The sequence below is a fragment of the Pleurodeles waltl genome, chromosome 10 (assembly GCF_031143425.1).
Source record: "Pleurodeles waltl isolate 20211129_DDA chromosome 10, aPleWal1.hap1.20221129, whole genome shotgun sequence".
Taxonomy (NCBI): domain Eukaryota; kingdom Metazoa; phylum Chordata; class Amphibia; order Caudata; family Salamandridae; genus Pleurodeles; species Pleurodeles waltl.
Genome location: NC_090449.1, coordinates 181775243 through 181790145, shown reverse-complemented (window position 1 = coordinate 181790145; position 14903 = coordinate 181775243). Strand labels below are relative to the sequence as shown.

Genomic DNA, 14903 nt, shown 5'->3' with positions numbered 1-14903 from the left:
CTACCAGTTTTGCCAGTTTAACTGTAAAATTAGAGATTTGATTGCTTGGAAACATGTCCTTCGACGCGTGGGTAAGGTGATATAAAATGACTCAGTTTCTATATTTTTGTTTCGTCTTCTGGTGTAGAAAGCTGTATACTCACATGGTTTTCAGACAGCTAGCCTGCACCCAGCTGTTAAATTTCTCAGCCCCACTCCTCCATTTGACTAATACTTGCTTCTTGGCCACTCTACCTTTCTATTTCAGAACTTTTTGGACCCTGTAGACCCTGTGGGGACAGGCAAGCACCTTCTGTAGCTCTTCTTTGTAAAAGTTGCCCGTAACCTCTTTGCCGTTGTAATTTTTTAAACAATAGGTATATAAACCTTCTTTAAGCTCTACCCACACCACTATAAATATTTCATAGCTAAAAGTCTGTTAGTGGTCTTTTGTAAAGACCCCTTTCAACTTAGACACCTTAACATGATCACTTTCTTTTAGAAGACGCTTCTTTACTTTGATTGCAAACTGATTGCCATCCATGGTTCTCCACACCGCTAAATAATTTTGTGGCGTTACCACTATTGGCGCTGTTTTGATGGTTCTGTGGTGGCTGGCATTGTAAACATCTATAAATGTCTGCAATACGTCCACATCACAGTATGTGTTGTAAGCCGTGAAATATCTCCACAACTTAGATTTTAAGGTTCTGTTAAAAAGTTCTATCACTGCTGCTTTGACCCCTGTATGTATTAAAAAATTATGGATTGAGTGTTGTTCTAATAAGTTCTGAAATAGTCTATAACCGTTAATACATATCATGCACCGTTATTATGTTTGGATAGATCTTGAAGACTGATGATGTCTGCCTGAAATTAACAATCTATTTCCAAATTAATGATGGTCGGCCTCCAATTGAAAAGCTTCCTAGCGGCCTTATCGAGTGAGTATGCCTCTTCCCCAGACAGCTACTCCTTCACCAGCTTTCTATTTACTGACTCTTTCAACTAGTGCCCTTCTAAACAAAGCTTCTGCACTTCCAAAACTTCTGGCACTGCTTTTATCATAATAGATTTTCCTTAACACATCATCAGCCATGTTGTCAGTCCCTGTAGCCCGTGAAATGAAAGACAAGTGTTTTGTGACAGTTCATTTTATTAAAAACAAAGAACGTGCTGAACTCCATACGACTCGCATAATTTACTGCGTATTGATTTGCAAGAGAATTAGTTCATTCAATGTATATACATAATATGACATACATTACAGACATCACTCGGGTGAAGGGCGAAACACTGTCGCGGAGTCACAAGTTTCGATATTTTTAAAGCTACAAAGTCAACGGCTCTAAATAGGAGTTTTATATTGCCCCTCCTATAACTTTGTACACATAGGATGTTGGCTGCATTCAGAAGATCATAGAATTCACCGTCATACAGTACATAACCTTTACTATGAAAGTAATCCTCGGTTAGACAATCAAAAGCGCTGTGCAAGCTGACCGTCGCCCATTGTATTAAGCCCCACATATGGTACTTGTATGCATTCCAATTTCCATTTGCTGTAGGTCACTACACTTTGACACACCAGCTGGCTATACAAGTAGGACGATCACACTTGGGTGCCTCCTTAAGAGACCTTAAAATTAAAAGAGCATAGAACTGTTGGATGTATTTCGATTATTCTTTCTTTAAGCAACACATACATCAATTCAGCGATCATATGTATCCAGGCCTTATAAAAGTGTGAGTCTGTGGATGGTCATTCTGTAATTTGTCCTAGAAGTAACTAAGAATGTACGTTAAGTAACAAGCTAATGCCATGATTATAAGGTCTCAAACATTTTTAAAACGGTACTAAGGAGCCTCCTCGCTGCCTATTTTTAAAATATACATCACACACATGTTTTTCTACAGCTCACTTAACTATCTTTCTAACAAAACTTGAATACTGCCCTTGCATTCACTCATGTTTTGTGTGCGGCTCGCATGCACATTGGATCTCTCTCAATATAGTGGACAGGACCTGATCATATCTGGATGGACACTTTTTTTACCTGTCGAATGATACTGCAGCTTTAGCAGATTATATTACTTTGTGAGGGTCTAACAAAAAAATATATGACATATAGTTCTTGGTGTGTACGAGACATGCAGACATTTGTGAGCCTCCTGCTGCGGGCGACTGATTTTGTGTCCATGACAGAGTGTACAAAAGTCCTTTTTGAGACAGGCGCTCAAAACACAGTCTGCAAAACCTTTAACAAACCAAATGCCCTTGAGGGCTGGGGGTTCCTTTTTAAAATCAGTAATATTATGAATACAGGTGAGCAGCAGAAGCAGTAAAAATTAAGGGGCCAGATGTAGCAAAATAATATTTTGCGAGTTGCAAATAGCGAGTCACAGCGACTCGCAATTTGCAACTCGCAAAATATTATGCAGAATGGTGTCTCAGACACCTTCTGCGACTCGCTATGGGGTCGCAAAGACCCACCTCATCAATATTAATGAGGTGGGTCGCAGTTTGCGACCCCATAGCGCGTCTAGGCACTCACAGGGATGTTGGCCTGCTGGAGACAGCAGACCACCATGTCCGTGACTGCTTTTTGAATAAAGCAGTTTTTTTTTCTTTTTGCAGCCCGTTTTCCTTAAAGGAAAACGAGCTGCAAAAAGAAAAAATTCCGAAACCATTTGGTTGCTGCTCTGAAAAAATATTTTTTGGGGCATTCACAAAGGGGAAGGGGTGCCATGGGGACCCCTTCCCTTTTGCGAATGAGTTACCATCCACTTCAAGTGGATGGTAACTGCGAGTTGGTTTGCGATCGCATTGGCGGTCACAAACCAACTCTGCATGGCGATGCGGTCGCAAATAGGAAGGGCACACCCCTTCCTATTTGCAAGTCGCAGCCTCAAATTGCGAGTCGGTACCGACTCGCAATTTGAGGTTGTGCATCGCGTTAAGCCTTTTGCACCTCGCAAACTGTGTTTTTCGCAGTTTGCGAGGCGCAAAAGGCTTCCTACATCTGGCCCTAACTGAATTAACCAGCAATGGCATACCCTCTACCCCTGTTCTTTTTGATGATTCTTTCTGCGGTTCAAAAAAGAACGAAAAACAACCTGCTAGTTAATGTTAAATATGTGTCTGCCTAAAGTTTAACAACATTAAATAAATATCCTTTTTACTCATTTCAAAGCATGATGCTTGTTCAAAAACACCTCCTAGCTCTTGCAAGTTACTCAGATACATTGACGCTTGCACATGGCTCTCGCACAATGATGTCATCAGAACACGAGTGGGCCGGAGACCCCATATCTTCGTACACTGGAGATTTAGGAGCTGTTATAGATCCTTCCACGTCATCCATCTCAGCAAAACTGATTAGAACCTATGCCTCGTTACTGGAGGCCACACTGCTGTTGGTTCCCTTAATAAGGGAAGTCAGCTGTGGCAATTAATTGAGGCTAAGATCCTCAAACTTCTGGCATACCTTCTTGTTAAAATCTGTGACATTGTGACCTGTGTCTTTAGAACCGTTCTGCCTCAAAACCTGCGACGATGGCCCAGGTATCACGCTGTGGTAATATTTATTAATGGTGTTCACTCCTTTTGTATCGGACGTCTTTTTTGGAGATGTAGTTGTACCGCTTCATAATGGTGCTAAGATCTCTTTCCAGGATGAGCACAGGGGTCTGGCGGCCTCTGCGCAGGGAGCTCCTTATATGTATTCCCTACATCAAAAGTGGGCGTACTCTTCTGGATCACAAGCGAGGTCACATGGTCTCCAGTGGGGCTGGGGTTGCAGCATGCCTGGGCATGTTACAGCCACCATACGCCCCAAGCAATGGTGCAAAATGCCCAGGCATGTTTAGACACCAAAGGGCGCCGACGCCTCTACATCACATCCTAGTCACATGGTCTTGAGGGATTAGGGGAGGTAGCTGACTAAGGGCATGGTGCAACCAGGGTCACACGGTCTTGCAGGTCAGGGTTCACTCATGACATCACAGCCGTCACATGACTAAGGTGATGTCACACCCTACATGACCACACCACAGGTCACATGACTAAGGTGATGTCTCACACCCCCCGTGACCACACCACATGTCACATGGATAAGGTGATGTCACACCCCACGTGACCACACCACATGTCATTTGAAACACAAGGTCATGTGACCCGGATGTGATGCCACATCTGGTGTGGGCCCCCAGGGGCCTGGAAGTTCCAGGTACTGAAGCTTCATCACTTCCAGGGCGGGATAATTGTCACTTTTGGTTTGATGAAAGGTATCATATTATCCTAATAATGCCAGCCGAATCACACAGAGCTCCAACAGGCTGATGTGTAGTCTGGAATTCGCCAGAGACAAGCAAGATTCCTCTGATCTCCATCTCTCCCAGATGGTCGTCCAATCCTAGGAGTGACATATCTGTCACTACTGTGAGATCTGGTTGGGGAAGGGAGAGGGATCTGCTTCTGACCCAATCACAGTTTTTTAACCACCACTGTAGATCTTGTGCAGTTCCCTCTGAGATCTGGATCTCGTTGGAGAGATTCCTCTGATTGTGCACCCACTGGAGCTTCAGGTACAACTGCAGAGTCTGCATATGTCATCTGGCATGTGTCACCAGCAGGATGCTAGAGGCCATGAAACCCAGAAGCTTCAGAGTCATTCTCACCAAAACGCAGGATAGAGGCTGAACATCTGTAGGATAGCCTGAATATCCTGGGCTCGCCGCTCAGGAGGATAAGCCTGTAACTGTACTCTGTCCAGAACAGCTCAGATGAAAGGGAGAGTCTGAGAGGGAGTCAGGTCTGACTTCTGCACATTATAGTGAACCCCAGCAAATGTAGGAGGTCCACCATAGTCTGGAGGTGGGAGATGACAGCCTGTAGTGAGCCAGCCTTTAACAGTCAGTTGCAGAGACAGGGGAAGAATGAAACCTCTGATCTGCACAGATGAGCTGCAACCACTGCCATCATCTTGGTGAACACCCGAGGGGAGCTGGTAATGTGAAGAGAGAGCATGGTGAACTGAAAGTGCTTGTGACCTACCATAAACCACAAGTAACGTCAGTGGACAGACAGGACAGGGATGTGAAAATAAGCATCATGCAAGTCCAGCTCTACCATCCAGTCTCCTGGGTCCAGGGCAGATAGAACGTGAGCTAGGGTGAGCATCCTGAACTTCTCCTTTTTGAGGAAGAGATTGAGGGACTGCAGGTCTAGGATAGGGCTGAGGCCCTTGTCCTTTTTTGGGCACCAGAAAATAGCAGGAATAGCAACCACGGCCAATTTCTGGCAAAGGAAGCCTCTCTATGACTCCCTTGGCAAAGGGAGTTATTATTTCCTTGCCGAGAACGGCCAAAAGGTCCTCCGTCTTCCAATCACAGGATACTGGCATGGATGGAGGGGCAGACTGGAAGGGGACGGAGTAGCCCATTTGGACTATCTGCAAAGCCTACCGGTCTTGTGTGATGGATTGCCACCAGAGCAGGTGAGGGTGAATCCTGCCTCCGAACTGACCCACGGTGCAGGATAGTCAGTCTTAGGAATGCTTAGAAACTGCTGTGATGGGTGAGGCATTGATTGACCAGATGGCTCGCTACCCAATCCATGAGGACGTTGGATCCTGCACCCCCAGCCGTGCAGAGTCTTGACAACATGCACGGCACGGTGGCCGGCCGGAAATGGACGATGTTGGAGACCCCTTTGATAGCCACATGGACTGAGGTGGACGAGCGGCTGCTGTGAGGCCCAAGGACCTGGCCGTAGCTCGGGAATCCTTAAAGCGCTTGAGCGCTTAGTCTACCTTGTCTCCAAAGAGATGTGTGCTATCAAAGGGCATGTCCATCATGGCAGCTTGGACATCCCCTTTATTTATTTAAGGAGTTTTATGTAGTGTGAACATGATCCGTCCGGGTATCATAACACTGTACTTATAGCAATCAAGTTAAACATAACAGGAAAAGAGAAAAACAAATGACAATCAGAAAAGGAATAATCAAGGAGTTACATATATATAGTATATCAATTAAGCATATCAGTTCCAAAATCCAAAGGTTCACACCAGACGCTAGCCAGGCTGATGAATGATCAGGCTCCTAGAGAAGGATCAGTGCTTCAACTGCTTTTTTGCTTCTATTTTGGGAGGTAGTCAAGGGGTTTGCCCTGATTTCAGGTGGTAAAGTGTTCCAAATTCTTGGGGCAAGGCAGGAGAAGGCGCAGTTGTAGGTTTTCTTCTTTTTAACTTCTGTGGTTTCGACTATGGGGAGTCAATGCTTCTTGAGGAGTGACTACCCCCGGACAGTTTGAGTGTTTTGGCCAAAGACAGGAGTTTTATGGTGAAGAACCTTGTGTGTCATGCATGCAATCTTTAATTGGATTCTAGCTTCATACAGGAGTCATTTTAGATGTGTAAGGTCTGGAGTAATGTGGTTGAATCTCCTGGAACCTGCTATGAGTCTGGCAGCTGAGTTCAGTGTAGCCTTTAACAGTGCCAACTATAATTTGGGTAGGCCAGTAAGAGTGGCACACCGTAATATATTCAGGAGATTACTAGAGATTGTACTGCTAACTGAAAATCCATGGAGGACAAGAGTGGCTTGATTTTCCTTAGAATTTTAATTTGGTGATTGACTCCCTTGATGGTTGAACTAATATGATTTTCCATAATAAGATGTTTGTCCAAAGTTATGGCTAGAGATCGAGGAGCATCATTAATGTAGGGGGAGCAGTTGAAAGCTATGAGTTGTTTGATCCAATCTTCTACGGGGGCAAAGAGGTTGTGAGGGGCGACCATAAAGAATTCAGTTTTGAGGGTGTTGAGCATGAGTTGACTGTGGGTCAGCCATTGCTGGGAGGGCAACTGTGTGCTTTGGTATCTTCAGGTTAGATTTCCAAATACAATTGTGTAGCATCAGCGTACATGTGGTAATGAATAATTGAGATCTTCAAAATGTCTGTGAGAGGTTCCATAAACAAGTTGAATAATGTAGGTGATATTGTGGTGCTTGAGGTGTTCCAATTGTTACCGGTGTAATGTCTGATAGGGATTGTTTGATTTTGATTCTCTCAGTTCTATTGTGAAGGAATGAAGCAAACCAGTTTGAAATTTTAAAAAGGACCAGATAACCCCATCCCATTTTCATGGAGTTCAAAATGCTGTCATGTTTGTCCATATCAAATGCTGAGGAGAGATCAAGAAGTAAAAATAGACGGGATTCATTTTGATCAATCAGTCTCAGGGCATCATCAATGATGTGTGTCAGAGCCGTTTTAGTGTTATGACCAGTTCTGAGCCCCTGACAAGCCAGCCGTCCTCAGCCAGGCGTGGCGCAGCAAGGTCACTGTTGAGGAAAACGTTCTGCTCCTCGAGTCGGATGTATCCAGTCCACAGCGGATTGTGAACTTTGCTGCATTTCTCCCATTGGCAACAGCCTGAGAGAGTACAACCTGAGCATCCTCTAGGACGTGTGGCAGCACTTGCACAACCGTATTCCACAGCATGTGGAAATAACGACCCTAAAAGCATGTGGGTGTTCACAGACCACAATGCAAGGCTGATGGAAGAAAACATCTTCTTCCCAAGTGTGTCCAACCTTTTAGATTCCCTGTCTGGGGGTGTGGAAGGTAATGTGCCCTGGGAGGTACAAGCTCTCAGGGGCAGGGTGTTGTGTCGCAAAACTTAGGTCCCCATGAGCGGGCGATGTCGGCAAGCAATAGTCCTGTTCACTGGAGCACCTGCGGCGGGTTTGGACGAGGAACCCAGTAGGACATCTGGAAAGACCTTATTAAACGGGATCATGGGTCCTGAGGTGGAAGCTCCCAGTTGTAGCATCTCTGAGGAGATTAGTCCTGACGGCCACCAAAGGCAACTCGAGGTCCAGGACTTCAGCTGCTTTCCTCACCACCATAGAGTCGGAAGCTTTATCCATAACCACGGTAGGGGGAGAAAGAATGTCAGTATCTGTAGAAGTATGCAGGCCGCTGGCTTCACCCAAGTCTGTACGCCAGTCCATTGGTTGTTCCTGCAGATGGTATTCTAAAGGGTCGAGTGACCCCTCCTATTCATCCCCATAACCTAGCCCATAAGAAAGGGGTTCATGATTCAACATAGGGGCAAGGGGGAATCGGTATCGTACAATGCCCATCCGGCTCCATGTTGGAGTAGGGGATTACAATGGGGTTGGCGCCGTCCATGGGCGTGCCCGGCACTGGGAGCGACAATGCCAGGTCTGGTGTCGGGGAAGGTTGGTGTAGTACGCCCAGTGTTAGTCTGGATCCAGGACTGGATCTTTGGGGGCTCTTTGGTGCTGAGGCTGAACCCACTGGTGCGGAACCTGAAGGAGCCCCTTCCAACTCTGCAGGGCCCTAGGGCACCTCAGCAGTGTTGGGCTGCTAAAAAATGAGGCACATGTCCTTGTAAAACTCTCTAAGATGGATAGGGGTCACTCTGGCTTCCGGGAACTCGGGGAGGCGTGGAGTCAACCCAGGCACAGGCTTCACAAAGCGAGGCCTAGAAAGCCAAAGCTCCCTCATCCCATCAGTCGATGGACGAGGAGAAGTAGAAGAACGCTTTAACTTCCTAAATTTCTTCTTGATCCTTGACTTACCCGATCTCCCCAAGGACTTGGAGTGGGACAATGATAATGGAGGACTCCGTGACTGATTCTGGGACCTTCCTCAGGACCGGGATCTCAGCTAGCTCAGAATTGAGCACTGGGCCGCCACCTGCATCAGGGAACGCACCCTCAGAGCTTTCGGATGCATGTCTTGACACTTTTGAACGACTTTGGGGTGTGGCCGCACTCCAAGCACCAAAGACACAAGTGGTGCAGATTCATCATGGGCATCGCCTGATGACAAGAATCGGAGGGCTTGAACCCGGTCTTCCTCTATGACATCCTTGACACACCAGGAGTTGAAAACTTAAAAAAATATTCTACAAAAAGTTGATAAAAGCCAGTCAAAAATGACTGAGGGGTAACTCTCTTCAGATCAGTGATTATTTCAGCGCACCGGAGTGGCGCCTATATTGGAACCACAACATCATATCTGGTGCAGACATATCAAATGATGGACAAGGAGCTGATCGACGACACCTGACAGCACGCAGGGGTACTACTCACAAACTTTTCCGGGTCCAGTCTGATGCCTGGGGGAAGTTTAAAGGTAAGGAATCTGCTATTAGAAGTCTCTATAAGATAGTACACTTTGCATGTCAGGGTTGCAAATATTACATACTGCAGAGGCCATACAGTCCTCCTCAGGGATGAAGATATCCATGGCAGGATAAACTTTATTTAGTAAGTGCTGTGACATTCTCAGGGAATTAATGACATACAGCACCTGACATGGCTGCAAAGCTCTTAGAGTATTTATAGTCAATAGCACTTAGCAGAGTTGCAGCGATCTCTAGTTATAAACCCTATTTGTGCCTTGCAAACTTGCAAGACTAAAGAGATCTTATGGTATTATCCAAATGCTATGGCTTTATTGGAAGCAGAGATCTTATATGATAAATCTCATGCTGTCCTTGCCATGAATCTTCAATTAAGAAATTCTTGTCAGATTAAGTACTTCTGACACCCATTGAAGGGTGCTGACTACCATTCTTTGAGGGGCTTTAGAGTGGATGGAAGCCGCAGGGCTGTGTGGAAATATTTTCTAGCCCACGCTGGATCACCCATGGAAAAGATCTTAGGCAAGGAAAATCCTCTCCTTCAACTAGTAACTGAAATCGTATTCATGCGCATTCTGATGTGTAAAATGTGAGAATAAGATGTAGTATTAATGTGTTGGGAAAGTACCCTGCGCACACATCTCATTCCGAGCAAATTTACGAAAAACTAAATTCTTCTCAAAATTACAGTATCCACTGTCTAGATTACTATATTTTTCCCATTTCAATAAGAATCATTGCCCTTGATAGAGGCTTTTTGCTGATTAGTTTGTTACCAAAACTTAAATCGCACAATTCATGTTCCTTTGTAGTAATGATGCTTTCAAAGCTAGCAATAGGTGCATATTCCCCAACCATCAAACCCCCCTCTGTGATCTAATTGTCAGCATCTTCAACATTTAGATCGTTCTCCCAATCTCCTTTAAGACATTTCAGCCATTCTTCCAATCAGTGTCACCTTTGCAGGAAATCATGAAATTGTATTCTGGAACCGACAAAATGGAGGTGAAGACAGAGAAGTATCATAGAGGCTTTAAATAATTTTCAGTCACATAATCACTGGATCCGTCAAAACCTGAACTTCTTTAACCTTCTCAGGACCATAACTGTACTCTACATTCCTGCCCAGTACAAACCACATAGATTCATTTATACAAGAAACACATTATGCAGTCACTGACTTTCAGGAATGTGGCTGTGGGTGTGTAGATGTGAACTTTCCCTTCTTTCTCGTTCCCTTTGTCTTTGCAGAACATTTCCATCACTAGATTCTTAATTGAAAGAGCTTTTCCTGCCGTCAATTCCGCAGTGTAAACATAGGAAAACCACTGAAGCTGGTGCACTTTCAAAGCCGTGTACAGGTAAAGCCAAGGCGTGTCCATGTTAAAAGCACCTGCCATTAAAGAAGAGACGAGATTGCAGTTTATACTGATATGTCATGCAAAATAACCGAATTACTTTATGAAATTCAGAGTACAAAACAGTATATCACAGTCAAATGAAAATTGATGCTCAATACCAACATCCTGGTGAGCGATAAGATATATCTTGGCTCCTGTGAAAACCGATACCCTAGGAATCCATACTCATCAGTGCCAATAAATTAGAAGTTTATCTTCTGTCTAAATATGGAACAACATGTGGAATGTGGTGATCTCTACACCAATGTGCATGTCTCAAACTTTAGAGGGCATTTTCACCTCTTACATAGTGGCAGGTTTGACTTGTTGAGATTTAACATTAAATGTAAACGTAATTGAGGAGGTTGCACTTTTTCACACTCTGTAATTACTGACCGCAGTAAACTCCAGCAAACCTATTATTGTGACCCAAAAGCAGACAGCTGTTTGCGCAGGGGCCACAATTTACTGGACCACTCGTGCTGAGGGTCAAAATGGTGATCATGGAAACTTTGTTCTAATTATGTGAACTATTTGGCAAATGCTTCCTGTTTTATTATTACTGTTTTAGGAAACAGGTTGCAACTTATCCTCAGGATAACTTATTACACGACAAGAAACTTCTCAAAATACTTGTAATTCAATGCTTTAGGAAAATAAAAATGAACAAATGAAGTAAATGCATCCTACCAAATAGTTCAAAAGACAATGATAGAGGAAATGTTGATATTCATGTAAAAAACAAGTGAAAGATGCGCCCCTCGGCTTAGTGGCGTAACAAGGAGTCCATGGACCTAAGAGGCGAGGAAAGAAGGCTTGGATTTTGACTATGTGTTCATATATGAAACAGTGGTATTTTATTCTCTTCAATTATATTTGGATTAAGGGGATACAATTTACCAATGTCCTTACCTTCCCACTTGCTGAGCTGGTTTTTAGAATTATCTTTCCACTGCAGCCCAGCCACAAATGGCATGCGATTATTAAACTGCACCTTGAAGTGGGTGTTGCTTTCCGAATGGCCTTGTAGGTTATGGGTGTGCTGAAGAAGTGTTCTGTAATTCACCAGCTTTTCTGGAATCTGCAGTATGAACTGGATGAAAATAATCACAGAAATCTATTTAAAATGTCACCATATGTTTAGATTTAATCAAGTCCATCATGGTAGCACAAGATGTCACTTCCCAGCAGCAGCAACCTTGGGCGATGTGCAAACCTCACATTACAATGGATTAGATTACAAGTTTAAGTTCTCTTATTATGCGGGGCTCGATTCACAAAAGAAGGAAAGGGCCAGCCAGACGTGCACAAAACATGAGGATGGATCTCAAACACTACTCAAGGGCTGCTGTTCATGAAGGTGAACAAGTAAGATATGCCTGAACATCAGCTATAACTGTGAAACCTCTGAAATTGTAAAATTACACTGAGAGTGAAACAGTGAGAGTTCCTAGTGGTGGGTCACCCAAAATGAGGACACATTACCAAACACTGAAAGTAGCGTGGGAATGAAGAAATAGTAGTTATCAGAACCAGTGCAAACTGAGGACACATACTCAAAAGAGTAAAACATCCAGAAAAAGTATATGCTCTGAAAACCATAGGCCCGCCCCTAATCCACCCCGTCACACAATACATTTCTCACGTTCTGGAAAGCCTTCTAGACCACATTTTTTCCTGGTAGGTCAAAGGGGAACGGTTGCAACTGGGCATAGGAGACAATACGAACTGACTGCATAGTTGGAGTATGCACATAAAAACGTGAGAGAGAGAGAGAGAGAGAGAGAGAGAGAGAGAGAGAGGGAGGGAGGGAGGGAGGGAGGGAGTGTGTGTGTGTGTGTGTCATCGTTTGTGAATAAGTAGGGGTTTTCAAGTTTTTACTTTCTATCACGTTTTCTCCTAGGCATTGTTATCGATTATTTACTTGAATTATTATTAACTTATAAAGTGCAACCATCATCCTCGTAGGGACATCCTGGCACTAGATCAGACACACACAAGCCCTGCAAACTCCATGCCACTAAAGGGGGAAAAGCCAGGTCTTCAAGGATTGAGAAAACGCAGGTAGATCCTCTGTTAGGCGAATTTCTAGAGGTAGGGAATTCCAATGGAGTGCGGCTAGATGACTAGGGGCCACATGTACAAATATCCGTGGGACCACTGCCTGCACTGAAAAAAATATTTTGGCATCCATTCACAAAGGGGACGCGGACCTCATTCATGGTCACATAACAATCATAGACTGCAGTGTTACTCACCATTAGGAAGGGAACACCCCTTCCTAATTGCGACACGCTAACCCTTTTTGCGATTCGGCTAATAGAATACTGAATCGCAAAATTGGGTTTGCATCACAAAATGCTTTTTTTCTTGTCGCAAACCGCCCGATTATGCAAATTTGGCCGTTTGCGACAATAAAAAAGCTACGTACATCTGGCCGTAAATGAGTGACCACCCATTCTGGCTTTCCTAATGCATGTAGTGTGAATCAAGGCTTCATGAGAGGGGTTCAGCACTCTAGTGGGTTTGTAGAAAGGCACCTTGCCACGCAGCCACGCAGAATCACTGGCCCTGACTCATGGAGTGACTTATGGGTGTAGCAGAGTAATTTAAATCTGGCTCTTTTCAGCAATGGGAGCCAGTGCAGCAAATTGAAGCAGGTTGTGGCCATTACATATCAGTCTGGCAGCCTCAATCTGTATGAGTTGCATACGTCTAAATAGATAGTCATTCATCCCTAAATATAGGGCATCACTATAATCTAGTCTGATCAAAAAAACCTGGGTAACTGTCATGAGTCACGGTATAGGGATCCATTTGAATACCTTTCTCAATGTGCGTAGGAGTCCACAACACAAAATTCACCTGATCATATATCGTGCATCCCAGGTTCTTAGCAGCTCTTTTGGCTGTCGGAGCCACACCAAGAGAGGTGTGCCATCAGGAGCAATTCCACACTTTATTGGACCCTTCAAACAGCAGATCGTCAGTTTTCTCTGCATTCAGCTTCAGACAATGTGTTCACATCCTGATAGCCACCTAAGAAAGGCAGGTCAGTAGATTCTTGCGAGTTCCTGGCTGACTCTAATCAATGGAGATGATAAACTGGGTGTCATCTGCATAAGAGAATATCAGATCTACTGATTGGAATTTTGTTGTTTTGGTCTTGTTTTATTTAATAAAAATTACTCTGTTTTCCAAATCTAGTATGGGATCCTTTTGGAGTGTGCTTTCATTGCAGTACTATTTAAAGTACTGCATACATATTTTAGACATTATATCTAAGTTAAGCCTGACTGCTCTGTGCAAACTACCAAAGTGTTGAGCACAGGTTAGTTTGGGGATTTGCATGTACCTCACCCTGACAAGGATTGTTATTTCTGCTTGAGTAGGGTTTCACCCCCCTCAACCAGTTACTCAATTTCTTATAAGAATCAATCCCATCACTCAACAGTCACAAAGCTGCAAATCCTGAACCTGGAATGAGAATTTCACAGGGTCAAATAAGTTCCAGAGTCTAGCACCAGCAGCAACTGGTGCAAATGAAACACTGGGGGTGGATTAAGCAACAATTTGTTTGGGTACAACGTAAAAAAGAAATTTAAAAAGGTGCAAACTGTTGATAAACTGTTTTCCTGCACAAAACTTTATCTGCACTGGAAACTAGCTTCAAATGTAGTGCAACTAGCACTTTACTCTAATTTAGACTGATTGGGTATCCCATGGGTGCTAAATGGGCTTTACCGCGTTACCAGACAGTCATTAAGTAGGAGAAACTTTTTTAACTCCTCCAAACTTTCCAAATATTGCATACATACTACACTATAAAGCCTAATCCAATGAATTGTATCCTTCCAGAGCTATGTTAGACATCACACACACATCCTTGCACTATGGTACACAGGTCTATGGTACACAGGTCTATGGGTGGCGGCAGGTAGTATATAATTGTGCGCTAGTTCTAGGGACTAGAGCAGCAGAGCCATATTTCAGTAGATATGATGCTGCCCTGCTCGTGCATCGCTGCGACTTTGGTTGATGCACAGCATTGCACTAGAGATAAGTAAATGTGTTCTTGGATGCGTCAAGTTATCTAGTACTCACAAGAAGCATCAAAGAAGGAAAGGCGTGTTTAGGTAAAATATTGATTTAGAAGGAAACAGCAACAAAAATAAAATAAGAGGATTTTGTTGAGATTGCCTAACCCTTAATCATCTGTAGTGAGGCTACGTCAAGGACCAGGCAAATTGGCTTAAGCCGCCATCGTAAAAACGTACTGCAATGCACACCTTGCAAGCAATCACCCAGATGTATGTAAATTAGCAAAAGGTCACAGCTT

The 14903-nt window shown here is 44.0% G+C and overlaps 1 protein-coding gene across 4 annotated transcripts in view; it reads right to left on the bottom strand.

Annotated features, from left to right (window-relative positions):
• Positions 1–14903, bottom strand: part of LOC138261322 (uncharacterized) — an 888401-nt gene that overhangs the window by 401484 nt on the left and 472014 nt on the right. For all 4 annotated transcript variants that reach the window (XR_011199068.1, XM_069210158.1, XM_069210160.1 and 1 more), the window contains 2 exons: positions 11477–11657; positions 10346–10557 (listed from right to left, as the gene is read on the bottom strand). Coding sequence is in view for 3 of the 4 variants with exons in the window: in XM_069210158.1 (XP_069066259.1) it covers positions 10346–10557; positions 11477–11657 (393 nt within the window). In the remaining variant the exon portion in view is untranslated. The remainder of the gene's footprint in view (positions 1–10345; positions 10558–11476; positions 11658–14903) is intronic.